This window comes from Phocoena sinus, chromosome 9 (assembly GCF_008692025.1).
Source record: "Phocoena sinus isolate mPhoSin1 chromosome 9, mPhoSin1.pri, whole genome shotgun sequence".
Taxonomy (NCBI): domain Eukaryota; kingdom Metazoa; phylum Chordata; class Mammalia; order Artiodactyla; family Phocoenidae; genus Phocoena; species Phocoena sinus.
Genome location: NC_045771.1, coordinates 13,332,445 through 13,357,195, shown reverse-complemented (window position 1 = coordinate 13,357,195; position 24,751 = coordinate 13,332,445). Strand labels below are relative to the sequence as shown.

Genomic DNA, 24,751 nt, shown 5'->3' with positions numbered 1-24,751 from the left:
AACTAACACACCATTGTAAATCAATTATACTCCAATAAAGATGTAAAAAACAAAGAATTACCTATTCAAAAAGGAAAAGGGGAAGGGGAGCACTGTCTCAAATTTTAAGGCTGAAAGGACTAAACAGATATTTTCAAAAGAACCAGGTTAATGCCTCTTCTCCAAATTACAAAATTAAATGTCCCTGATTAGGCTGTCAAAGCAGCAATAACTTTTCTCTAAAATAATTTAAAAACAAGCATCCTACCTTAACAGCGATCTATAGTCAATGTAATCATCTGAATATTTGCAAAGGAAAATTTAGACCAAAACAAAATGTATCAGTCTAAACTTTAACATACCAGTTTTTAAAGTGAATATAAATCATCTTTTATCAACGGATTCATGATGGTCCACCACACTACCCTACTTTTGTGTATGTTTAAAATTTTCCATATAAAATGTTCTCTTAAAACCTTAAGAACTCCTTAAAGGAGTGGCCATCAAAATTCAGGTGGCCATCAAAATTACTACATGTTTAATTATCTGAGGTAGTAGATTAATTTGGTAGTTTAAATTCTTTACAATGCAGACTTTATTAGATGATTTAAGTAAACTTCATGATACACTGAGATCTCCTCGTATAAAACTGGCACAGATTATACATGCTAATATATGGGTTTTTAAAATAAACCTAAATTTATAGCTTCCTGATTTTATCATAATTTATCTTGATGTCAAGTCCTTTTTTAGGAGTGTTAAACCAGTCATAATATAGTTTATTATTATAGACTGTTAAACCAATTCACAATAAAAGGAAAAATTTAATATGATCTGCTTATAACATGGTCTTTTTAAAGTTAAAAGAGGCTGACTATATATACTACCAAAACTTCCTAAGATGAAAGCGATTTTAGGGCTTCCCTGGTGGCGCAGTGGTTGAGAATCTGCCTGCCAATGCAGGGGACACGGGTTCGAGCCCTGGTCTGGGAAGATCCCACATGCCACGGAGCGACTGGGCCCGTGAGCCACAACTACTGAGCCTGTGTGTCTGGAGCCTGTGCTCCGCAACAAGAGAGGCCACGACAGTGAGAGGCCCGTGCACGGCGATGAAGAGTGGCCCCCGCTCGCCGCAACTAGAGAAAGCCCTCGCACAGAAACGAAGACCCTACACAGCCAAAAAAAATAAATAAATAAATGAATTAATTTTTAAAAAAAAGAAAACACCATTTTTAAAAAAAAAAAAAAGAAAGCGATTTTAGAATTAAGTATGCCTCCTGATCAAGTTGTATTTAACTGACAAAGAACAAGTGATAAAGGTGGTAGGTCTTTTACTCCTAAATTGCCGGTCCCAATTAAATCCAAAACTAAATTTAATCAATTACCTCTTTAGACCTCCAAAGGGGAAAACTTACCTAGCAACAGATTAAGTCCTTTCACTGTGGCAAAAGTTAATAGAATTTATGAGGAGTCAAGAATGTCCTAGACTTCACAGCTATTTTATTAAAATTAAACACAGTATTTTAAATATCAACATGAGTTAATACTGCTCCATATAATACTCTGCCTCACAAAGTTACTATGAGGATCAAATGAGTATGGGGGAACGTTTTTACAAACTGTAAACCACTATGCAATAGGTATTCTTCTTGTCTACAAAAGGATGGAATGTGTAACTCTCTTTCATCACTTGCAGATCTTAGAGGTTTCTGCTTTACTTTTTGCTAAAAATAAAGGGAGAGGGAGGGTATTCCCTGGGGTTCTAGCATTTACTCTAATGATGTCCCTTTACTCAATCTATTCCATTAAAACTACTTACTTGTGCTAGTAAGAGAGTTAGAGTTTCCTACATGTTTTCGTGCTCTTTACATGTTTTTCCTCAAACTGGCTAAAACAAGAACAGCTTGTTTAGCTTCTCCTTATCTCTTCCATTCCATAAACATTTCTTGCTTTAATTATCACACAACCAAGGCATGATTTTGAAGGATCCAACATCGCTCTATCTGTTCCCACTGTCCTTCCTTTCATTATGTTAGATACAATCACACCTACTAATTGTTAGACACTGAGGAAACCAAAAAAGATAAGCTGCTTTGAGAGCTTTCTCCCAAAAGATGTTAAAATTAATTTAGTAGTTTTAGATATTTTTTTCAGACACCTGGTATTTACAGCCTTTGAACCAAACCTGCATTTCCCATTGAGAGATCCACTTACAGGTCTGCAACTTGGAAATACCCCGTTACTTGTAGACAAAGAGTCCTGTATAAAGATGTTCATATTTTAGCACTGTTAGTAATAACAAAAAACCTGAACATAACCTAGATGTCTGTCAGGATAAACTATGTTAAATTGAAAAGAATCAGACCTATATGTATCAACACATACATATGTATACCTTGAAATTATAATAATTTTGAATAAAAAGGACAAGATGTTGAACATTACATACAGTATCATACTATTTTATATATTAAAAAAATGCTTATAGGTATATATCCATGTAGTAAAATATAAAAATTTCGATTGAATGTACCCCACATTTATCATAGTGGCTACTTCTTGGGGGACAAGGTGGGATGAAGGATGTTTGGGAAGGGAATGGGACAGGTAAGAGGAACCTAAATATATATATGTATGTACGTATGTATGGATATATATGTGTGTGTGTGTGTGTAATATGAAGCAAATATAACAAACATTAATACTTGTTCATTGTAGGTGACTAAACACAGGTGTTTAATATATTGTCCTTTATACTTTTCCATATAAATAAATTTCCTAAATAAAAAAGTTAAAAACCTTATGAATGTTCTTTTCTAAACCTTTGCTACTTCCTCAAATCAGCATGAATATGTTCATCAGTTTTTTTTCCTAGTGGGAACTGTTTCTTTTTAACTTTCTATTTTTCTTTTGTTCTATGTTCTTTGAATTTTTCCAACTCCACTATGAAAAATTTCAAACACAGAAAATTAGGAGTGGTACAATTAACATCCAAGTTCTCTCAGATCCTAAAACTATTTTTTCATATTTGTTTTCTCTCTTTAACATTTTGTTTCCATCATACCATTTGAAAGTCAGTTCTAAATTGACTGAGATAGAATTCAGAATAGTGGTTACTCTTGAAGGTGGTCACTGAATTGAGGGAGCACGAGAGAACACTCACATTAGAAATGTTCTATATCTTGGTCTGCATGGCACTTACACATGTAGAAAGTCACTGAGCTGTACACTTGAGATTTGTACACTTTATTATATGTAAGTTTTATTTCAAAAGAGGGGCGGGAGGGGGGTTGCAGGCATCATGACAATTTACTCCTAAATATTTAAGCATGCATTTCCTAAGAATAAAGACATTCTCCTACATAAAAATATCGCTATTGTCACACTTAAGAAAACTAATAATTCCATAAGAACACATCATATTCAATCAACACTCAACATTTCCTATCTCAAGAAGGACTTCTACAGCTCTTCCCCACCCTGGTCCCAAATCAGGATCACACAGCGCATTTGTTTGTTTTGTCTCTTTAGTCTTACTCAGTGTAGAATAATCCCCAACCCTTTATCCTCCATGACACTGAGTCCAGGCTGTTTGTCTTATAGAATGTCCACCTTCTGAATTTGTCTAATTGCTTCCTCATGGTGCTTAACTTTTCCCTTTATCCCATGTTTCTTGTAAAATGGAAAGTCCAGAAGCTTAACATTCAACACAATCATTTTTAGTAATAATACTTCAGAGATGATGACTCATCCACTGAGTTTTAAATTTTAAGGCTACCTAGAAATTCTATTTGGTTCCTTCTTAGGAATCTAATCCTGCTATTTTTAAGTCTTCTAATGCACTGATGGTAGACTGTTTCCTTGCATATTATAACTTGTGATTTTGACCTTGTCATTGAGGCATTCTGTATGTGAATTCCATGAGACCTATATGGGCTAAGGGAGGGTATGCATTTGTTTCTGCCCAGTTCCTGAATGCTATTACCACTTCAGAAGCAGTTGTTAATTTCTTGGGTTAAGAATTCCTGAATAATATAGGTAATATAATTATGAACCCCACACGCTATGATAAGAACAGGTCTATAGTTAAGAATTCACAAGGGAAACTTTAACCTTTATTTGGAGCCCTGGCACTAGTACTCAGACTTGAGTGTGGTTCAAGTTTGACAGGTATAAATGTCAAATCTGACACTAAAAACAATGCAATTTGTTCCAGTTAAGGAACACAGACTTAGGCACCAAATAATTATGTCTTTTCCATTCTTGTTTGAAATGGATGCTTACATTTGCATGACCACTGGGTATCACATTTCATTTTCAACAACTAGTCTTTCTGAAAAATACAAAGAAAAAGCAATGATGATATTAAAGTTGACTCACCACCGTCCTCTGTTTATTGGGCAGGAAGACTCTAACGATAGGTTTTTGTGGTGACTTGGGGTTGCTCCGTGACACATCTGTGGGATTTTGAAAAACTGAAAGAGATGAAGGCAGCACTGAAAGGCTAGAAGAGGAAGAAGATGTAACGGTGTCTGTTGATGCAGAGCTAGAAACAGAAAAATCAGTTCCATTCCCCAGGGATTCCAATAACTGTTGTTCTCTTTGTTGGAGGGCATCTAGCTTGCTGGTGTATTCTTCATAGGCCTATAAAATAAAGTAGACTTACATTGAATCTGGACTTTTTCCTGACAGTAACAAAAGGAAATATGAAATTTAAGTCTTTGATTATAATCTCTTTATAATCTAGCTGACACGATTTTGTATTACAAATTACAAAATAAGTGCTGGAAGTATTGTAAATTAGTACTTTTACCTTTAAATTGATAAATCTTTTGTTATAAGACACTACATCTAGAAACTGACATACACACACATATATATATGTCTATAATAGCCATGAATATTAATTTTGAAAAACCAGTATTTGCAATTTTCTGGCCAAATCACAATTTATATTCCAAACTACATATCTAACATAAGATAAAATACTAATACATCACAGATAAATACCCTATTTTTTTCCCAGAAAAGTTGTAGGCATATAAGGTTTCATACTTCTCTCTGCCTCTCTCTCTCTAAAGAACTGAGAGAGAGGTTGAGAAGGAGATGAGGTGTTAGAGAGATCTGTCAAAAAACAAGACTAAGGTACACAGTGTCAGATCTCACCATTACCACCAAAATCACCTCAACAGGGATTAGAGGATGTATAACTGCCACTTTTTTTTCTGAAACAGCTATTAGTTAAAATACCTTCTTTTACTCACTATGGATATCTTATGACCTCCCCTTTCCCATCAAATACTGCTTAGAGAATAGAATTTTGTTTGAAAAGGTAGTTTACACCCTGCAGTCAAGAAATTTTGAGGCCATTATCCATCAGGGTACCTTTCTAGAAGTTTCATTTTACTAAAGCTATAAGGTCAAATGATCACTTAAGATATCATATTCTAAAAGTAGGAAGAATCTTAGAAAGAGAATGCTACTGAAAATAAAGAGATGGAATGAATTGGAATGTATGTGTCCATGGTCCTTTGAGGCAGTAGTAATCACCTTCCCCCACACTATAATCCACCATGTCTCCCTACCACCCCAAATAGATGCAACACTATAAAGATTTATGAAAGGTTACAAAGATTGAAAAGAATCAAAGATTTAAAAAAATGGCATTTCCCATCACTTATTAGGCTACAAAGAAGCAGATGGATGCATTTTTATTTGTGCAAGTATTGTACATGAGAAATAAACAAAGAATGTTCTTGATACAAGATAAGAGTAAGGAAAGAGAGGGGGTCTTAAAAGGTTAGCACTTAGATAGATGGAGTTAAGTGGGGAGAAGAGAGTACTGTGTAGCACAGGAGAAATTTTGTAACAGAGTAAGGAGGTAAGAAATTTTAAGACATAGAGGAAAACTATGGACTAGTATAGCTCAACGTCATACAATACCTGGGACATATCAAGGGATCAATAGATGTTTGTGAAATTTAAGTGAAGAACAGGAACACAAATAATAAGACTGGAAAAGTGGGTAAGGGACCAGCTTGTAGAGAATGTATATACTATGTTATGAAGCCTGAACGTCATTCTATAAGCAAGGGAGAATTATCTAAGGTAGAGGAGAATAAAGGAGAAATTTCATTTCAATATAGGCCACCACACCTGATATGCTTGATCCTACCATATAATTTTTGGGGGGGTGAGGAGGGAAAATACTAAAATGAGCTACTGAAGTAAAGGGCCTAAACTACACCAAAATGCCCTCTCCTTTAGAATCTAATAGTTGTCCAATGCTGACCCTGAAATGTTTCACAGCATCTCAGGCATTATAATCAAATCAGTCCAAAATTTTCTGAGCTGTATATCTATTTAGCTTTCAGTTCAATGGGCTAATTACTTAAGGGCATCTTTTTCAGTATGATCCACTTATCGAGATTTCGCTTATTCAATAAATATATATTGAGCACACATGTACCTAGTAGTGTTTGGGGCTCAAACCACAAAAATGAAGACTAACACAATTCCTACACTTTGAAGATTATGTACATGCAGCCTGGAAGACAAAAATTCCTCCTTGCATAGATCAAATATTCTTATTTACTGTCACCTGGGCAAGTACATTTACTACACAAAGTTAGGCTTAGGAAAAGTAATAAATGTAAACAAATTTTCTGAATGTTACTTCTTTATCAAAATATTAGCCTTAATTTTTAAAAATATATTGTTCCCTCCACTGTGGATTACAATCTATTATTTCACTGCATTTATCAATAACTCTTCCTTAAGTACAACACATTTACTTATTCCACCTCTCTCCATCCTCATAGCTGCAATCTACCAAGGTACTTGCCTACCTTGTTTTGAACCTGGTTTGACTCATTTCATCCCATTATCCTCGCTGCATTCCATGTGGATGCTGATTACTCTTACAACACTCCTGCCTTCAAGTTCTCTAAACCTTGTATCTATAAACGCATTTGTTTCTACTCTACCTTCAAGATCCAGAGATACAAACAGTTCTTAACCGAAGAGTTCCAAATGATGACAAGATCTCAACTGGGAACCTCCCATACCCCTATGTACACACACTTATCCCACTGTCTTAAATTTCATCCTCACTACCACACTAATCTGCTCATTGTCAACATTAATCCCTTAATGTTTTTCAGATTTCTTTGCTGTTTTACTTCCCATACTTTGTGGCTCACCATTTTAACAATGCCAATGGTAACATCTTAGATTGGTTAATTCTTATTCTTTTACCAACTTGCTTGTCAAATACCAACTTTGGGTAAATTCTATCATTCAATTACTCCATTCTTTCTCTCGGGTTACCACACATTACTGAAGAAAATAATAAAACAAGGCCAACTGGTTCCATTATCAATTCATGGAAATCAGTCTTTCACACTACTATATGAAAATTTGTACTTATTTATTTAATTTTTTGAAATATTTATTTATTTCTGGCTGCGTTGGGTCTTTGTTGCTATGCGCGGGCTTTCTCTAGTTGTGGTGAGCGGGGGCTACTCTTCATTGCTGCGTGCGGACTTCTCATTGCAGTGGCTTCTCTTGTTGTGGAGCACAGGCTCTAGGCACACGGGCTTCAGTAATTGTAGCACACGGGCTCAGTAGTTGTGGCTCCCAGGTTCTAGAGCGCAGGCTCAGTAGTTGTGGCGCACAGGCTTAGCTGCTGTGCAGCATGTGGGATCTTTCCAGACCAGGGCTTGAACCCATGTCCTCTGCACTGGCAAGCAGATTCTCAACCACTACGCCACCAGGGAAGCCCCTGTACTTATTTTTAATTCGTATTACATTTCTCACAATAGTTACTCCCACCTTTCCTATGCTTCTCTGGATCCTAACTTCATCCCCCAACCTTTAATTCACTCAAGAAAATAGCATTACCTTCAAATTTACTCTGAAGATCAAAGCCATCAAATAAAAGCTTCCTCTTCTTTCTTTGTCCAATCAATTCTCCCCATCTTTCCCCAGCCTTCTTTTGCTCTCCATTTAGTATTAACACTGGGTGTTTAGAGCCTCTTCTGTGGAGGCCTTGGTTCATCATTATCTCCATTTTCTCTCGTATCTTCCAACTTTCTCTTTTTCTCTGTTTTCTTACCCTGCAAACTCGAGCAAGTCCTCCCACATAAACATACACCTCAAGCACCATTACCAGCATCAACAAAATTCCTCTGGTGCTTCAAGAAGCTGCAGAAACCAGATATTTCTTCAGGAGGCAGCTTTTCCAAAACCCCATTCCTTCTCATCAAAATCCTACTTATTGGGCTTCCCTGGTGGCACAGTGGTTGAGAGTCCGCCTGCCGACGCAGGGGACACGGGTTCATGCCCCGGTCCGGGAGGATCCCACATGCCGCGGAGCGGCTGGGCCCGTGAGCCATGGCCGCTGAGCCTGCGCGTCCGGAACCTGTGCTCCGCAACGAGAGAGGCCACAACAGTGACAGGCCCGCGTACCGCAAAAAAAAAAAAAAAAAAAAATCCTACTTATTTTTCAAAGTTTAATTCAAAGGTCTGCTTGGTAAAAATCCAAAATCGGTATTTTCTTTTCACCTCCTTTGGAGTATTACCACACTCTTCTTTATATGGCTTTTTACAAAATCATTTGTGAAAAAACTTTGTGAGCACTAAGTGAAATAATACTAGCAAAGGAAGTTATTACAGCAAAAACCCAATAAATACTTTTATTAGTAGTAATAAGTAGTACTAGTTCTTATCGTTATTACTGTATTACTTCGCTGAGTTCTCAACATGACTCTACTAAACTATAAGGTAGTTGAGGGCACAGCTCATGTTATTTATTTATTTATTTATTCATTCATTCATTTAATGGATTCTTTTTTCAAACTGAAGTATAGTTCATTTATTTATTTATTTATTATTTTTTTTTTAAATTTATTTATTTATTTATTTATTTTTGGCTGTGTTGGGTCTCTGTTTCTGTGCGTGGGCTTTCTCTAGTTGTGGCGAGCGGGGGCCACCCTTCATCGCGGTGCGCAGGCCTCCCACTGTCGCGGCCTCTCCCGTTGCGGAGCACAAGCTCCAGACGCGCAGGCTCAGTAGTTGTGGCTCACGGGCCCAGTTGCTCCGCGGCATGTGGGATCCTCCCAGACCAAGGCTCGAACCCGTGTCCCCTGCATTGGCAGGCAGACTCTCAACCACTGCACCACCAGGGAAGCCCTAGTTCATTTATTTTTGAACTTAAAAAAGAATGTAAGAACACAATATTATTAAGATGAAAATACTCCTCAAATTGATCTACAGATTCAATGCAATCCTTATCAAAATCCCAGCTGGCTTTTTTTTGGAGAAATGGACAAGCTGATCTTAAAATTCACACAGAAGTACAAACTACTTGGAATAACCAAAACAATCTTGAAAAAGAACAGAGTTTGGAGATTTACATTTCCTGATTTCAAAAGTTACTAAAAGCTACAGTAATCAAAACACATGATATTGATACACATATAAAAAAACACAATAGATTGAGAGTCCAGAAAAAAAGCCATACATTTATGGTTAACTGGTTTTTGACAATGTTACTGGTACAACTGAATATCTGCATACAGAAGAATGAAGTTGGACTACTACCTAACAATCATATTACAAAATTAACTCAAAGTGTATCATACCCTTAAAAGTAAGAGCTAAAACTAAAAAACTCTTAGAGAAAACACAGAAGTAAATCATCATGACCCTGGATTAGGCAATGGTTTCTTAGATGACACACCAAAACACAGCAACCAAAGAAAAAGTAGATAAACTCGACTTCATCAAAATCAAAGCTTTTCGCCCATCATCGGATGAATGGATAAAGAAGATGTGGCACATATACACAATGGAATATTACTCAGCCTTAAAAAGAAATGAAATTGAGCTATTTGTAATGAGATGGATAGACCTAGAGTCTGTCATACAGAGTGAAGTAAGTCAGAAAGAAAAAGACAAATACCGTATGCTAACACATATATATGGAATTTAAGGGAAAAAAATGTCATGAAGAACCTAGGGGTAAGATAGGAATAAAGACGCAGACCTACTGGAGAACGGACTTGAGGGTATGGGGAGGGGGAGGGGTGAGTTTTGACAGGGCGAGAGAGAGTCATGGACATATACACACTAACAAACGTAGTAAGGTAGATAGCTGGGGGGAAGCAGCCGCAAGGCACAGGGATATTAGCTCGGTGCTTTGTGACAGCCTGGAAGGGTGGGATGGGGAGAGTGGGAGGGAGGGAGATGCAAGAGGGAAGACATATGGGAACATATGTATATGTATAGCTGATTCACTTTGTTATAAAGCAGAAACTAACACACCATTGTAAAGCAATTATACCCCAATAAAGATGTTTAAAAAAAAAAAAAAAGTCCATCCATGTTGCTTCACATGTCAATACTTCATTATTTTTATTGCCAAATATTATTTCATTGTATGGATATACCACATTTTGTTTATCCATTCATCAGTTAATGGACAGTGCGATTTTCCCACTTCTTGGAATTATGAATAATACTGCTATGAACATTAGTTGCAAAGGTTTTTGTATGGAAGTATGTTGTCTTTTCTCTTTAATATAGAGCAAGCGGTAGAATTGCTTGGTCATATGGTAACTTCATATTTTAACATTTTAAGGAAGTGCCAGAATCACCCCCTTTCCCCCAAAATTTTTGTATTGTGGTAAAATACACACAATAAAGTTTACCATCTGAACAATTAAAAAAAAAAAAATCAAAGCTTTTGTGCTTCAAAAGACACTATCAAAAGAGTGAAAAAAAGACATCCCACAGAATGGGAGAAAATATTTGCAAATCATATCTGATATGGATTTCCTACCAAGAATATATAAAGAACTATTACAACTCAGTAATAAAAAGACAACCCAGTTTTTTAAATGGGCAAAGGATTTGAATAGACACTTTTCCCAAGCAGATATACAATATATACAAGATATACAAGATACAAATCTTGTATAAGATTTGTATATATATACAAATATATATATGTATATATATGTATATATATACATAATATATGTATATACATATACAAGATTTGTATATAATACAAATCTTGTATCTTGTATACAAGATATACAAATACTAATAAGCACATGAAAAAGAAACATAAGCCACCAAAGAATTACAAATCAAAATACCACAATGAGATGCTAATTCACACCTACTAGGATGGCAATAATAATAATAAACGGAAAATAACAAGTGTTGGTGATGATGTGTAGGAACTGGAACCCTCACATTTACATTCCCACATTGCTTGTGGGAATGTAAAATGGTGCAGCCACTTTGGAAAACAGTCTGGTAGTTCCTCAAAAAGTTAAAACACAGAGTTACCAAAGATCACAGCAATTCCATCCCTAGGTACATAACTAAAAGAACTGAAAACATATGCCTACCACAAAAACTTGTACATGAATGTTCATAGCAGCTTTATTCATGATAGCCCAAAAGTGGAAACAACCTAAACGTCCATCAGTTTATGAATGGATAAACAAAATGTGACATATCCACATGACAGAATATTAGCCATAAAAAGGAAGAAATGCTACAATGAATGCTACAAGCTACAACATGGTTTTGAAAACATTCTGCTAAGGCGAAAGCAGCCTGTCACAAAAGGCCACATTGTGTATGATTCCATTTACACGAAATGTCCAAATAGGCAAATCCATAGATTTAGAAAGTAGATCAGTGGTTGCCAGGGGCTGGAGAGAACAACTGCCAATGCGTAAAGGGTTTCTTTTTGAGGTGATGAAAATGTTTTGGAATTAGATGGTGGTGATGACTGTACAATTCTGTGCATATGCTATAAACTATGCAATTGTACACTTTAAAAAAGTGAATCTTATGGTATATGAATTACTTCCCAATTAAAAATGGGAAGATGGGGACTTCCCTGGCAGTCCAGTGGTTAAGACTTCGCCTCCCAATGCAGGGGGTTTGGGTTCAATCCCTGGTCGGGGAGCTAAGATCCCGCATACCTCATGGCCAAAAAACCAGAACATAAACAACAGAAGCAATATTGTAACAAATTCAATAAAGACTTAAAAAAATAATAAACAAAAAATTAAAATGGGAAGAAAATTCAGGACGTACTTAATTAAAACATAATGGGAAAAGGCAGTGGAAGAAAAAATTTTTATTAGAGTTCATTATATTTATTCTTTTTAACTTAATCTTACAAGATACAATGAAATCTTTCAAATTGCCCAAGAGTGATCATTAATGAACTGTTCTGCATTCCAAAGGAAGCACCTAGCTTCCAGTATTATTTTCTTCACAGATTTTTTTGCGGGGGGGGGGGGGGGGCACACTGAGTGGTATGCAGAACTTCCCTGGCCAGGGATTGAACCTGTGCCCCCTGTACTAGAAGCACAGAATCTTAACCATTGGACCACCATGGGAGTCCCAGTACTATTTTCATTGCAGTATTTGTTTTGATAAATGTCTCTGCATTATCCTGGGTTCTACACAGACTACAGATCAGAAAGGCTGTCAGCATCATAATAATGATATAGCAATTAAGAGCACAGGCTCTGATAAAAAAGAAGACATACACGTGGGGAAAATGTAAGCAGTTATAGAAGACTCATAAAAAAAAGAAAAAGAACACAGGTTCTGAATTCAGAATGTCTGGCTTCAAACTTTGGCTACCCCATTACTAGTTGTGTAACTCTCGTCATGTTATTATTAAAACCCTCTGTGCCTGAGCTTCCTCATCTATAAAATGGAAATGAGAATATTAAATATAACTCACAGGGCAGGCTGAGGATTAAATGACCTACTGTATGCTTAGAACAGTTCCTGGCACAGCAAGCACTCAATAAATGTTAGGAGCTTTATTGTCATCATCTGTCTGTCTGCAGGGGACTCCAGCATACATATAAATTCAGGGGTAGCTTGGATTCAGTGTGTTAACACTAGATATGTAGGGTTATTCCAGAAACTTTATCCCTTCACCTCTGGAATCCAATATATCAGGTCTAGAAAGAAGAATCTACTACTAGAAAAGCATCTAGCATTATATCTTACACACAGAAGGCATTCAAATAATTTGTTGGATGAGTAAATACAGAAGAATTGGGAGAAAAATAAGAAATTCTGGGGAACGACCTTTAGGGGAAACTCATCTTTTCTTCCTCTGTATGATGGTAAAAAGAAAAGACTGGAACCAATGATTGAAAAGACAAACCTGAAATTCTTTAGAGTACAGTAGTTCATTTCACTGCAGTTATCATCAAGGGAATAAACAGAATGTTAATTATTATTCATATGCCAGTTGGAGAAAATCTAGAACTTAAAAACTCGTTTTTAAATAAATTAGTACATAGAAAAAAGAAAGCCACAAGGATTTCTGATGGTGATATAAGTGATTTCATTCTGTTCTGCTAAAAGGAAGAAATGGAGAGATAGGTAAAGATTTATCTCTCTATGAAAACACCAAAGGGGTTTCTTTCGAAATGCTATAGCACAACTTCTACCTGCCAGTGCACAAATTAATCTGAAGCCAAATTGTGAACACTGGGAAATTTTTACTTTTTAGCCTCTTATTTCAGGAAATGTAAGCACAGGCACTAGTCTAGGGGTGTATGTAACCCCATTCTGGTTAGTGAAATGTAAAGACTTGTAAGGGATTTGGGGGGGGGGGAGGTTTTCCTCCTTGCAAGGGCTCAGTACACCAGAGAACATCTGTGATCCCTTCTTTCTGATTTGACGTCTTGTGTTAGAGTACGATTCTCAGATGTGCTGCAGTTATGACAGAAAAACCAAAAGGACTACAGCAATCTACCCCAGTGTCTGACAACCTTGAGCTGTAGAACAATCTTTGAATAATTTACCTTCACGTTTCTTGTTATGGGAGCGGAAATTAATACCCCTACATGTTTGGACAAATTGTTATTTGTTTTTTGCAGATTAAAAACATTTTTAATTTTTATAGATCTCCTAGACTTATTCTCTAATTTTTCTGATCTTTCCTTTAATATTTTCCATCTTTGTTTTTTTCTACTTTCTGGAAGATGTCCTTAACTTTATAGCATTTGTTTGTTTGTCTGTTTATATGCACATGCAGATACACACACACATATTTAAATTTTCTGTTATGCCATTTTAATTTACTATTTTAGTTTCAAGAGCTCTTATTCTCTATTACTTTTGCTTCTTTAGTACAACCACGAAACAAGAACAGATTACTATATTTTCTCTTATCTTTGATGTTAATTATAGTTATTTTCAAATTTTCTTCTGTTCTCTGCACTGTTTCTGAGTTCCTTTTGACCATTTCTGCCATTATATTTCCTGTTAATAGCTTTCTTTAAATATCTGGTTATTTATTTATTAATCTTTTTAAAAATTTTAATTATTTATTTTATTTTTGGCTGCATTGGGTCTTCTTGCTGCGCGCTGGCTTTCTCTAGTCGAGGTGAGCGGGGGCTACTCTTGGTTGCGGTGTGCGGGCTTCTCACTGAGGTGGCTTGTTTTATTGCAGAGCACGGGCTCTAGGCATGCAGGCTCAGTAGTTGTGGCTCGCAGGCTCTAGAGCACAGGCTCAGTCGTTGTGGCACACAGGCTGCTCTGTGGCATGTGGGATCTTCCTGGACCAGGGCTCGAACCCATGTCCCCTGCATTGGCAGATGGATTCTTAACCACTGTGCCACCAGGGAAGTCTCTATCTGGTTATTCTTAACCGTCCATTCATATTTAAGAGTTAAGGACTCTTGATGTCAATACTACCCAAAGTAATCTACAGATTCAGTGTAAGCCCTACCAAAATGGCAATGTGTTTGGAGAAATAGAAAAATCCATTCTGAAATTCATGAGGAAATTCAAGGGATCCCAAATAGCCAAAACAATTTTGAAAAAGAAGAACAAAGTTGGAGATTTGCATTTCCACAATGAGATACCACTTCACACTTATTAGCATGCCTATTATTAAACACACACACACACACACACACACACACACACACACATACACAGAAAATAAGTCTTGGCAAGCATATAAAGAATTGTTAGTGGGAATGCAAAATGTAGCTGCTTATGGAAAAGAGAATGGCAATTCCTTAAAAAATTAAATATAGAATTGTCTTATGATTCAGTAATTCCACTCTGGGTATACAGCCCCCAAAGAAGTAAAATCAGCATTATTCACAGTAACCAAAAGGTGGAAACAACCACCCACTGAAGGTAGCCATTTGGATAAATAAAATGTGATATATACATACAATGGAATATTATTCAGCGTTAAATAGGAAGAAAATTTTGACACATGCTTCAACATGGATGAAGCTTGAAGACATTATGCCAAATGAAATCAGCCAGTTACAGGAAATATGTTAGAATTCCACTTACGTGACATTCTATAGTAGTAAAATTCATAGAGACAAAAAGGAGAATGGTGGGTCTCAGTGGGTAATCAGTAGATTACCCACTTAAGGGCCTTCAAATAGCAATACCCACAAGTCTTTTCCCTGGGCCTGGTCAACTTTCCTCAGGGAAGAATACTGTCATCTGCAGCCAGGCTCCTCTTCACAGTATATCAAATGGTGGTAAGTTCAATGTTTTATTATTTCTATGTTTATTTTCTGTAACCCACTCCCCTGATTAACATACAAGCTATCTGAAGGCAGAGATCTGGCTGAGGGTGGGTTGGGTGGGGCTGTTTTTTGTTATATCCCCTGAGCTTAGACAAGTACAAATATTAGCAGGCACTCAAAAATTATCTGTTGAACAAATGAATCAAAGATTTACGGAGCACTTAATATGTGTCAGGAACTATGCTATTTCATAATTATAAACTCAATTTAATCTTTAAATTACCATATGTGTGATACAATCCCATCTTACCAATGAGGTGAGGTATAAGGAGGTTAGGTAACCTGTCTGCATAAATTAAGGCAGAGCCAGAATTTAAACACAGGGTCTGTGTGACTCCATGGTTCATCTTAACCACTATATTATACTGCCTTCTACAGAGAAATTGTGTAGTGTTAGTCCCTGAGAGTAAGAATCTACATGCTAACGATATAACCTATGAGGTATAGTCTGCTGTATACCGTCCTCGTTAGATGTAATTCAAATAGTAAAAAGCCTGAAGCGTATGTGTGTGGAGGGGTAGTAAATCCCTGCAACAGTGAGACATGGTGATCGATGCAAATGGATTACATCTGAGGATGGGGAAAGTTTCCTGACACAAGATGGTTAGCAGAAAAACTGCTGGTTAAGTTGTCTAATTCTGATTAACAAAGAATTACTATTTTCACCAGGACTATTTGCCTCCTTATGACTCCTTTGCTCATTCTCCTCACACATACAAGTAAAACAGACAGCATGTCTATTTATAATAGCCCGGAGATGGAAACAACCTAAGTGCCCATCATCGGATGAATGGATAAAGAAGATGTGGCACATATATACAATGGAATATTACTCAGCCATAAAAAGAAACGAAATTGAGCTATTTGTAATGAGGTGGATAGACCTAGAGTTTGTCATACAGAGTGAAGTAAGTCAGAAATAAAAAGACCAATACCGTATGCTAACACATATATATGGAATTTAAGAAGAAAGAAAAATGTCATGAAGAACCTAGGGGTAAGACAGGAATAAAGACACAGACCTACGGGAGAACGGACTTGAGGATATGGGGAGGGGAAGGGTGAGCTGTGACAGGGCGAGAGTGAATCATGGACATATACACACTAACAAACGTAAGGTAGATAGCTAGTGGGAAGCAGCCGCATGGCACAGGGATATTGGCTCGGTGCTTTGTGACCGCCTGGAGGGGTGGGATAGGGAGGGTGGGAGGGAGGGAGACGCATGAGGGAAGAGATATGGGAACATATGTATATGTATAACTGATTCACTTTGTTATAAAACAGAAACTAACACACCATTGCAAAGCAATTATACCCCAATAAAGATGTTAAAAAAAAAAAAAACAGACAGCATGGGATATTAGAAAGTACGCTAACTATATTCAGAAGTATGAATTCTAGTCCTAGCACCGATACTAACTGGCAGTGTGCTCTGTGATAAGCCATATGAAGAAAAGAACAGTTTATTAGCAGTTATTTCCAAACTTCCAAGTTTATTTTAGAAATGCAAGCTTACTTTCTCTTGAAATACTGAAGATTTACTTACCCTTTAAAAGCAATTAGATTACTAAATTAGAATTTTCGTTTAGGAGTCTGTCAATCCATGCCTAAAAATCTCTGGCATTTGAAGGCAAATGGTAACCTGATCATTTGTAATTTAGGGTTATCTCCCAGTGTAACTAGTGATTACAGTTGGAGCCAGCTTTTATAGAGACAGCCAGTATAGTGTAGTGGTAAGCAGTGTGGGCTGTGGAGCCTGACTGCCTAGATTCCATAACAGCTTCCTAGCTGTGGAAGCTGAGTGACTTACATAGGAAACTAACGCCAAGAAAGCCTACCTGTGATTATAACAGTAACTACTACCTCACAGGATTAAGAACAATGACTAATCAATAAATTTACAATTATGTTAAAGGTTTGATACAAAAGCCTGAAGGCACTATAAAACAGTAAGGCTAAGAAATTTTGAGCTATTTAAATACTGTAGACTTTATCCATAAGGAAGCAAAAACCTATTTTGTGGGGATTTGTTCTGGGAAAAAGATATTTCACAAAATTCTCCCCATTTTCTAATATGGTAACTAGTTTGCTGACCTCCAGAAAAGACTGTTTTCTCTCTCTCTTTTTTTCACTAAGTTTTTGTTTTTTTTTAAACCAGGGTGATGTTTTGAAGCTTATATACAACTTCTCCTTTAGTTTTGATATTTTCCAAATTAGAAAATACTACATATTTATTGTAACAAGTGAAACAAGATTAAAAAGTACAATAAAGACAAAGCTAATTCTCTCTTCCCATATCTACTTCTAATCCCACTCCCTAAAATAACCAATATTACCAGTACAAATGCTTTTTTATAAGTTCATTTTCTTCTTTCCAAAATTACTACATATATGATACTCAAAAGCTTACCTCCAGATATATTGATGGTGGATTATGCTCCCCACCAAATTTGTCCAGTAGGGCCTCTATATGCTCCTGTGTCAATTTAATCATTTGTTTGATATTCCACACCTAAAAAATATTTTGAAAGAATTTGAATACAAATCATTTAGAATATGAATTAGAAATATTTTAACATTTCTATTAAAATACTGCAGTAACTGCCAGTGTTCCTTGAAATTTAAAGCTTAGAGACCTTAGAGATCACTTAGTATAGTGGTTTTTCCCTTTTATTATTAAACTTTAAAAAATTTTTTCCTACACTAGTAACACAATATATTCTCAACTATAAAAGATTTAAGTAATACATGAGTATTCAGGAACAAGCAATGAAAATCTCTTTTCACTTTCCCCACATTGCTGGGCCCCCTGCCAAAAAGTGCTGTTTACAGTCTGATATACATTCTTCCATGTCTCCTTTTTACTCAAGTAAAAAACATAAATATATACATATATAAAATATACAACTATATATAATATAAATATTACATATTAAAATAATTTTAACACTTGCTTTTTTCACCAAACAACATGCCTCAGAATTCTTTCCATGTCAATACACATGTATTTTACTCCATTTCAAGGGTTGTATAAGCATCCTTTTAAATGGCTGAATTAAGTATAGATAGATCTAACACTCATTTCAAAATACTGTTATGGCGCTGCTTATTTCAACGGTCTTCAAACTTCAACGGTAACCTAAGGTTAGGTCGACATGGATGATTTTAGGAGAATCAATTTCCAGATCCTCAATGTCTATCTGTACTCTTCCTAGTCGATCTGCTTTAGAACTAGTTCTCCTTTCTTCCTCTCCTTTTAAAATTACCACTATTTTAATTCTCCACTTTGTAAAAGAAAGGCAAAGTTCTTATCCATCTCAAATCCTACTAAGGTGCACTGTTCTGAGCTGTATAAACTTCAAAGCACCTAACAAACAAAAGAAGAAGGAAAAGGGGGGGAAAATTAAGAGCAAGACCTTATTTTATTAATGAAACACATTCTTGGGAAGGCTCCAAGCCTCATCCATTTAACCAGCCAGCCAGCTGAGAATTCAGAAGTCTCAGCCAGCTGAGAATTCAAAGTCATAATACAGGCACATATTACATGTTTATTTTAAGATAAATAAGAAGTCAGATTTCTTTTCCTTAATGAAAAATGAGTTCAATTTATCTGAGTGGTGTGAGAATCTGCTCTGCAAATTACCATATGGTATATGATAGATACTCTCTATAAACTGAATGATTTGAATCTGCAATTTTAAGGTGTAACCAAAATCTATTTAACATATACTAGAAATCATGGTCTTTTAAACTATTACAGTTATAATGAAAAAATGTGAGACAATTTTCTAAAAATTATTTATTTATTTATTTATTGGCTGCATTGGGTCTTTGTTGCTGTGCATGGGCTTTCTCTAGTTGTGGTGAGCGGGGCCTACTCTTCATTGCGGTGCACGGACTTCTCATTGCGGTGGCCTCTCTTGTTGCAGAGCACGGGCTCTGGTGCATGAGCTTCAGTAGTTGTGGCACGTGGACTCAGTAGTTGTGGCTTGTGAGCTCTAGAGCACAGGCTCAGTAGTTGTGGTGCACCAGCTTAGTTGCTCCACAGTATGTGGTATCTCCCCGGACCAGGGCTCGAACCCATGTCCTCTGCATTGGCAGGCGGATTCTTAACCACTGAGCCACCAGAGAAGTCCCAAAAATGTGAGACAATTTTAAAATGTACAAGGGAGAATAAGTGAGCAAAGGGTTTCAGGACCCTTGGTTTATTTAATAATTCCTTACTAGAGGACATTTAGATTATTTCATTTTTCTCAACTTCAAACAATTCAGTGAATAGCTCTGAAATGCCTTTCTGGGCAAAGGTACAAGTTTTCCTTTTAGATACTAAGGCAAAGGATTTCTGGATTGAAGGATATGCACATTTAAAAAGTTAATATGCCAAATGGTCTTCCAAAAGGAAAAAGGTACCAAGATACCCTCCTACTAGGGTATCAGTCCACCCTTTTCCCCACAATCCCACCAACACTGGATATTTTCAAATTTTTAAACTTTTCCTGATCTTAAGTGGAAAGATGATCTTGTTGTTTCAATTTGTATTTCCTAGAAAGTTGAGCATTTTTCATGTTTATTGACCATTTTAATTTCTTTATGGAAAATTCCCTATCTGTATCCTTTCTCCCCATCTATTTTTTTCTTGTTCATTTATAGATACCCTTTATTCTGGATATTCTGGGTATTAATCCTTATTCTCCTACAAACGTTGCAGTCTTTCCTTCGTTTTACTTTATGTCTCTATAGTCACAGAAAGTCTTGCTACTCAAAGCACGGTCCACAGACTACCAGCAGCATAATCTTCTGGAAGTTTGTTAGAGTAGCAGAATCTCAGGCCCCATTTCAGACCTACCAAACTTTAACAAAGTGATCCTTATTAAAGTTTGAGAAGAAATGACAAAAGTTTCTAATTTTTTCTACAGTCAGATATTACAATATTTTCCTTTATGACTCCTTCACTAATTTCTCATATCCCCAACAAGTATTAGGTATCTTCTTTTCTCTAGCTACACTTACTCCCCAAGTAATCTTACCTAATCTTGTGACTTTATATGCCAAATATGAATTGATGAAACCCAAATTTTTAAACCCAACTCTATCCTCTCAACTCCAGACTTTTTGTCCAACTACTTACTGAATATCTCTACTAAGATAACTAATAAGCATCTCAAACTTAACATGCTCAAAAGTCAACTTTTGATCTGTCCCCCAGAGCCCCTTCAAAACTTGTTTTTCTTACAGTCTCTTCATCTCAGAAAATGACAAACTCCCTCTATGATGAGTTCATTGACCACCCAGGCAGAACTGCTTTATAATCAAAATTTGATATCCTAAAATTGCTTATGTTTTTCATGTCTATTAGCTACTGTGAGATCAGAAACATGTTTTATTCATCTTTTATTCCCCCATCACTTATCTTGGTATGTCTTTGTCATAACATGTATTCAATTAGTGCTGGAGCTAAGATTTAAGCTGTCTTCAGAATAGCATAAGAGAGAAATATTAATCCTAGTTCAGCAATTCTTTCCAGTCCAGGAAATTAAGTACATTCCTTTTTTTTTTTTTTTAAAGCTCCACAGATAAAATTCATGTGCAGTTAGGGTAAAGAACCATTCCCCCACAGAATGGGAGAAAGGGAAAAGAAAAAAAATTAGAGAGGGCAAAGAGCATGGGGGAAATGAGGAGACTGAGCTGATTAGAACTGATTAGAATTAAATTTTCTTGCTGGAGGTAGAAAATGCAGGGCCTGACCACAAATGCCTGAAAGGCAGGTTTCTTAACTTCCAAACAAAAGCAACTTTATATCCGAAGAATGAAGAAAAATCACTATGAACCCTAGCTGTAATTAGAAAAGACGAGTCTGGGAGAGGAACTTCTTTCAGATTTTCCCCAAAGAGTAAGAAAAAAAACTTTGATGATATTTATACTTTGACGATATATTAAAAAGTAGAATAAGATACTGTAAAGTTAACAGTAGACATAGAGCTTTGGCCTTAAAATGTCTTCTTGGAAAAACAAGAAAAACTGTTACAACAATCCTAAAAGGGAAATGAAAGAATTAAGAACAAAAAACTTCAAGAAAGGTACTAGAAGATTTCCTATCCTTTTGTGATCTCTTCAGTAGAACACAGCAATTAAAACCAGGCAATACTAGTAACCAACTTATCATTTCTAGCAACTTTAAAAATGGCAAAATTCAGTCTCCAAAAAAGGACTGAATTTTTTTTTAAAAGCCAAGTTAAAATATAATGCAGACAAACTGCTATGGGAGGAACTGAAGGGTAGCAAAGGCAGAAAAAACTATAGCCACTGACTCCCCTCCTCCCAATAAGAAGGTATCAGATCCAAATTATTGGTTTCTATCAAACCTTTAAGGAAATATACTATCAATTATTAATAGGTGATAATATATGTAAAAAAGAAAATCTTCCAAATTCATTTTATATGTCAAACCTTGACAAAGATAAGACAAAAAAATAAAGCCACAAAATAATCCAGACTGTGAGGAAAGACAAACTCTTAAACATAATTCAAAACTATATATGTATTTTTAAATGTGGGGATAGTCATTCATTAGGAATCCAGTAACATAATACTTTAGGTCAAAGGAGAAAATTACAGGACTAGTCTAATAGATGCCAAAAAACAAATGATTATTACCAAAGATAATAAATAATAATAAAGAAGAGACTTTTTCCTAAAATTCCAAGAAAATTGTTAAAAGAATCATGGTACTGAAAACAAGAAAACTAGCACACCTGTCATTCACCAGAAAAAATTGAGTAATTCCTCTAAAATAATACAGATATAATCAAGCTTGACCAAAAAAATCAAAGCTAATAAACTGTGGACCAAAATATAAGAGGAAGTTCCTACTGAAATAACTCTGGAAGATCTCAAAGCTTAAAGACAACACATACATATAAAAAGGAAGCATGAAGAAACTACAAAGACTGAATTTTTTTTTTTTTTTTTTTATTTTACTTTTGGCTGTGTTGGGTCTTCGCTGCTGTGTGTGGGTTTTCTCTAGTTGCGGCGAGCGGGGGCTACTCTTCGTTGCGGTGCACGGGCTTCTCATTGCAGTGGCTTCTCTTGTTGCGGAGCACAGGCTTCAGTAGTTATGGCGCATGGGCATAGTTGCTCCGCAGCATGTGGGATCTTCCCGGACCAGGGCTCGAACCCGTGTCCCCTGCATCGGCAGGCGGATTCTTAACCACCACGCCACCAGGGAAGCCCTGAATTTTGAATCATATAGTCATTAAACAAAATCTCAGTATAAGTAAATAGATTAGACTTGAAAAGAGAATTAAAGAACTAGAAGATGATTCAGAGAAAATTAGCCAAAAGGCAGAAAAAAATGAAAGGAAAACATGAAAGACATAAAGAACAGAATTAGTAAATGCAGAGGTAAACAGAAAATGGGAGAGATATTTGAAAAGAAGATGGCTGTAATTTTCCAAAACAGTTGGAAATCAAAAATACTCAAGAGTAGCAAAATGAGTCCTGGCCGTGACAGATAAAACTAAGTCCACAACCATCCAGGTTGAAGTGAAAATGCACAAAAGTTCTTAAGGTCAACCAGAAAGAAAAGAAAGATAAATTAGACTGATGTCATACTCCTAAGAACAGTCAAAGAAGCCAGAGGATAATGAATTGACTTCAAGGTGCTAAAAGAAAATAGCTAACAACCTAGAAAAAGGAAACTGAACCCAGAATAATATAAAAGAACAGTACGGCAGGCTAATTAACATCCCCCAAGATGTATACATCCTGAAACCCAGAACCTATAAATGGTACCTTATATGACAAAAAGAACTGTGCAAATGTAATTAAGTATCTTGAGTTAGAGAGATTATCCTGGATTATCTGGGTGGGCCCTAAGTGTAATCACGTCCTTATAAAATGGAACTGGAGGGAGATTTTACTACAGAGCATCAGGCAATAGGAGACCTACCAGAGAGATTTGAAGATGCTACACTGCTGGCCTTGAAGTTGGAAGAAGGGTCCATGAGTCAAGGAATGCAACGCTAGAAGCTGGAAAAGGCAAGGAAATTGCTCTAGAGAGAGCACAGCCTTTCTGACACCTTAGTTTTGGCCTAGTGAAACCTATTTCAGACTTGCTAAGAGAATAAATTTGTACTGTTGTAACCCACCAAGTTTGTGGCAATTTGCTATTGCAGCCACAGGAAACTAATACAAATGGGGAACCTAGAAACTATAAACATGAGAGTATATATAAAGTAAGCACAGACTATATAAAATAACAACTAAAACAATGACTACAACTAATGAGAGAAATGGCCAGCACTAAAGCATTTTAAGGTCCATCTATTTATTATTCAAGAAGAGGAGTTCTGGAACATCTTGTTGTGTTGGACAGATGTGAAAACAACACAGGAGCTAGCCTGAAGGGACCCCTACTGGTCAAATTTGGGAGGTTTTCAGCAAAAAGAGTAAAGACTACAATTAGCTATAATAGACTGCATACATTTAAAAAAATAAAAATTCACTAGCCCATAAAAATAGTGTTTGATGGGAGACTTTAGGTAACTGTGACATCTTTAGAAAATTAAATATTAATGGAAAAGAATTATGCATTTATCCTGCCTTTTAGGGGAAAAATCATAGTTATTCTCATTTGATATAAGAAGCTCTTCTTTTTTTTTTAATAAGTAAATAGCACGTATGTGTGTTTTTTTTAATTAATTAACTGATTGATTTTTGGCTGTGTTGGGTCTTTGTTGCTGTGAGCGGGTTTTTCCCTAGTTGCAGCGAGTGGGGGCTATTCTTTGTTGTGGTGCGCAGGCTTCTCACTGCAGTGGCTTCTCTTGTTGCAGAGCATGGGCTCTAGATGTGCGGGCTTCAGTGGTTGTGGCATGCGGGCTCAGTAGTTGTGGCTCACGGGCTCTAGAGCGCAGCCTCAGTAGTTGTGGTGCACAGGCTTAGTTGCTCTGTGGCATGCAGGATCTTCCCGGACCAGAGCTCAAACTTGTGTCCCCTGCACTGGCAGGCAGATTCTTAACCACTGCACCACCAGGAAAGTCCCAAGAAGCTCCACTTTACAAAACAATGACAGCTAATATAAAATAATTGATTCAGGAAAGGACAGGATGCTAAAACCATTAGGTGAAAAATTGATGAACAGGATACTAGCA

The 24,751-nt window shown here is 36.4% G+C and overlaps 1 protein-coding gene across 4 annotated transcripts in view; it reads right to left on the bottom strand.

Annotated features, from left to right (window-relative positions):
* Nucleotides 1–24,751, bottom strand: part of BRAF (B-Raf proto-oncogene, serine/threonine kinase) — a 162,637-nt gene that overhangs the window by 85,281 nt on the left and 52,605 nt on the right. For 2 of the 4 annotated variants that reach the window (XR_004351379.1, XM_032642648.1), the window contains exons 2-4: nucleotides 18,013–18,114; nucleotides 4,360–4,623; nucleotides 2,194–2,238 (exon numbers count right to left, since the gene is read on the bottom strand). Coding sequence is in view for 3 of the 4 variants with exons in the window: in XM_032642648.1 (XP_032498539.1) it covers nucleotides 2,194–2,238; nucleotides 4,360–4,623; nucleotides 18,013–18,114 (411 nt within the window). In the remaining variant the exon portion in view is untranslated. The remainder of the gene's footprint in view (nucleotides 1–2,193; nucleotides 2,239–4,359; nucleotides 4,624–18,012; nucleotides 18,115–24,751) is intronic. The other 2 variants (XM_032642651.1, XM_032642649.1) reach the window with 1 other exon arrangement.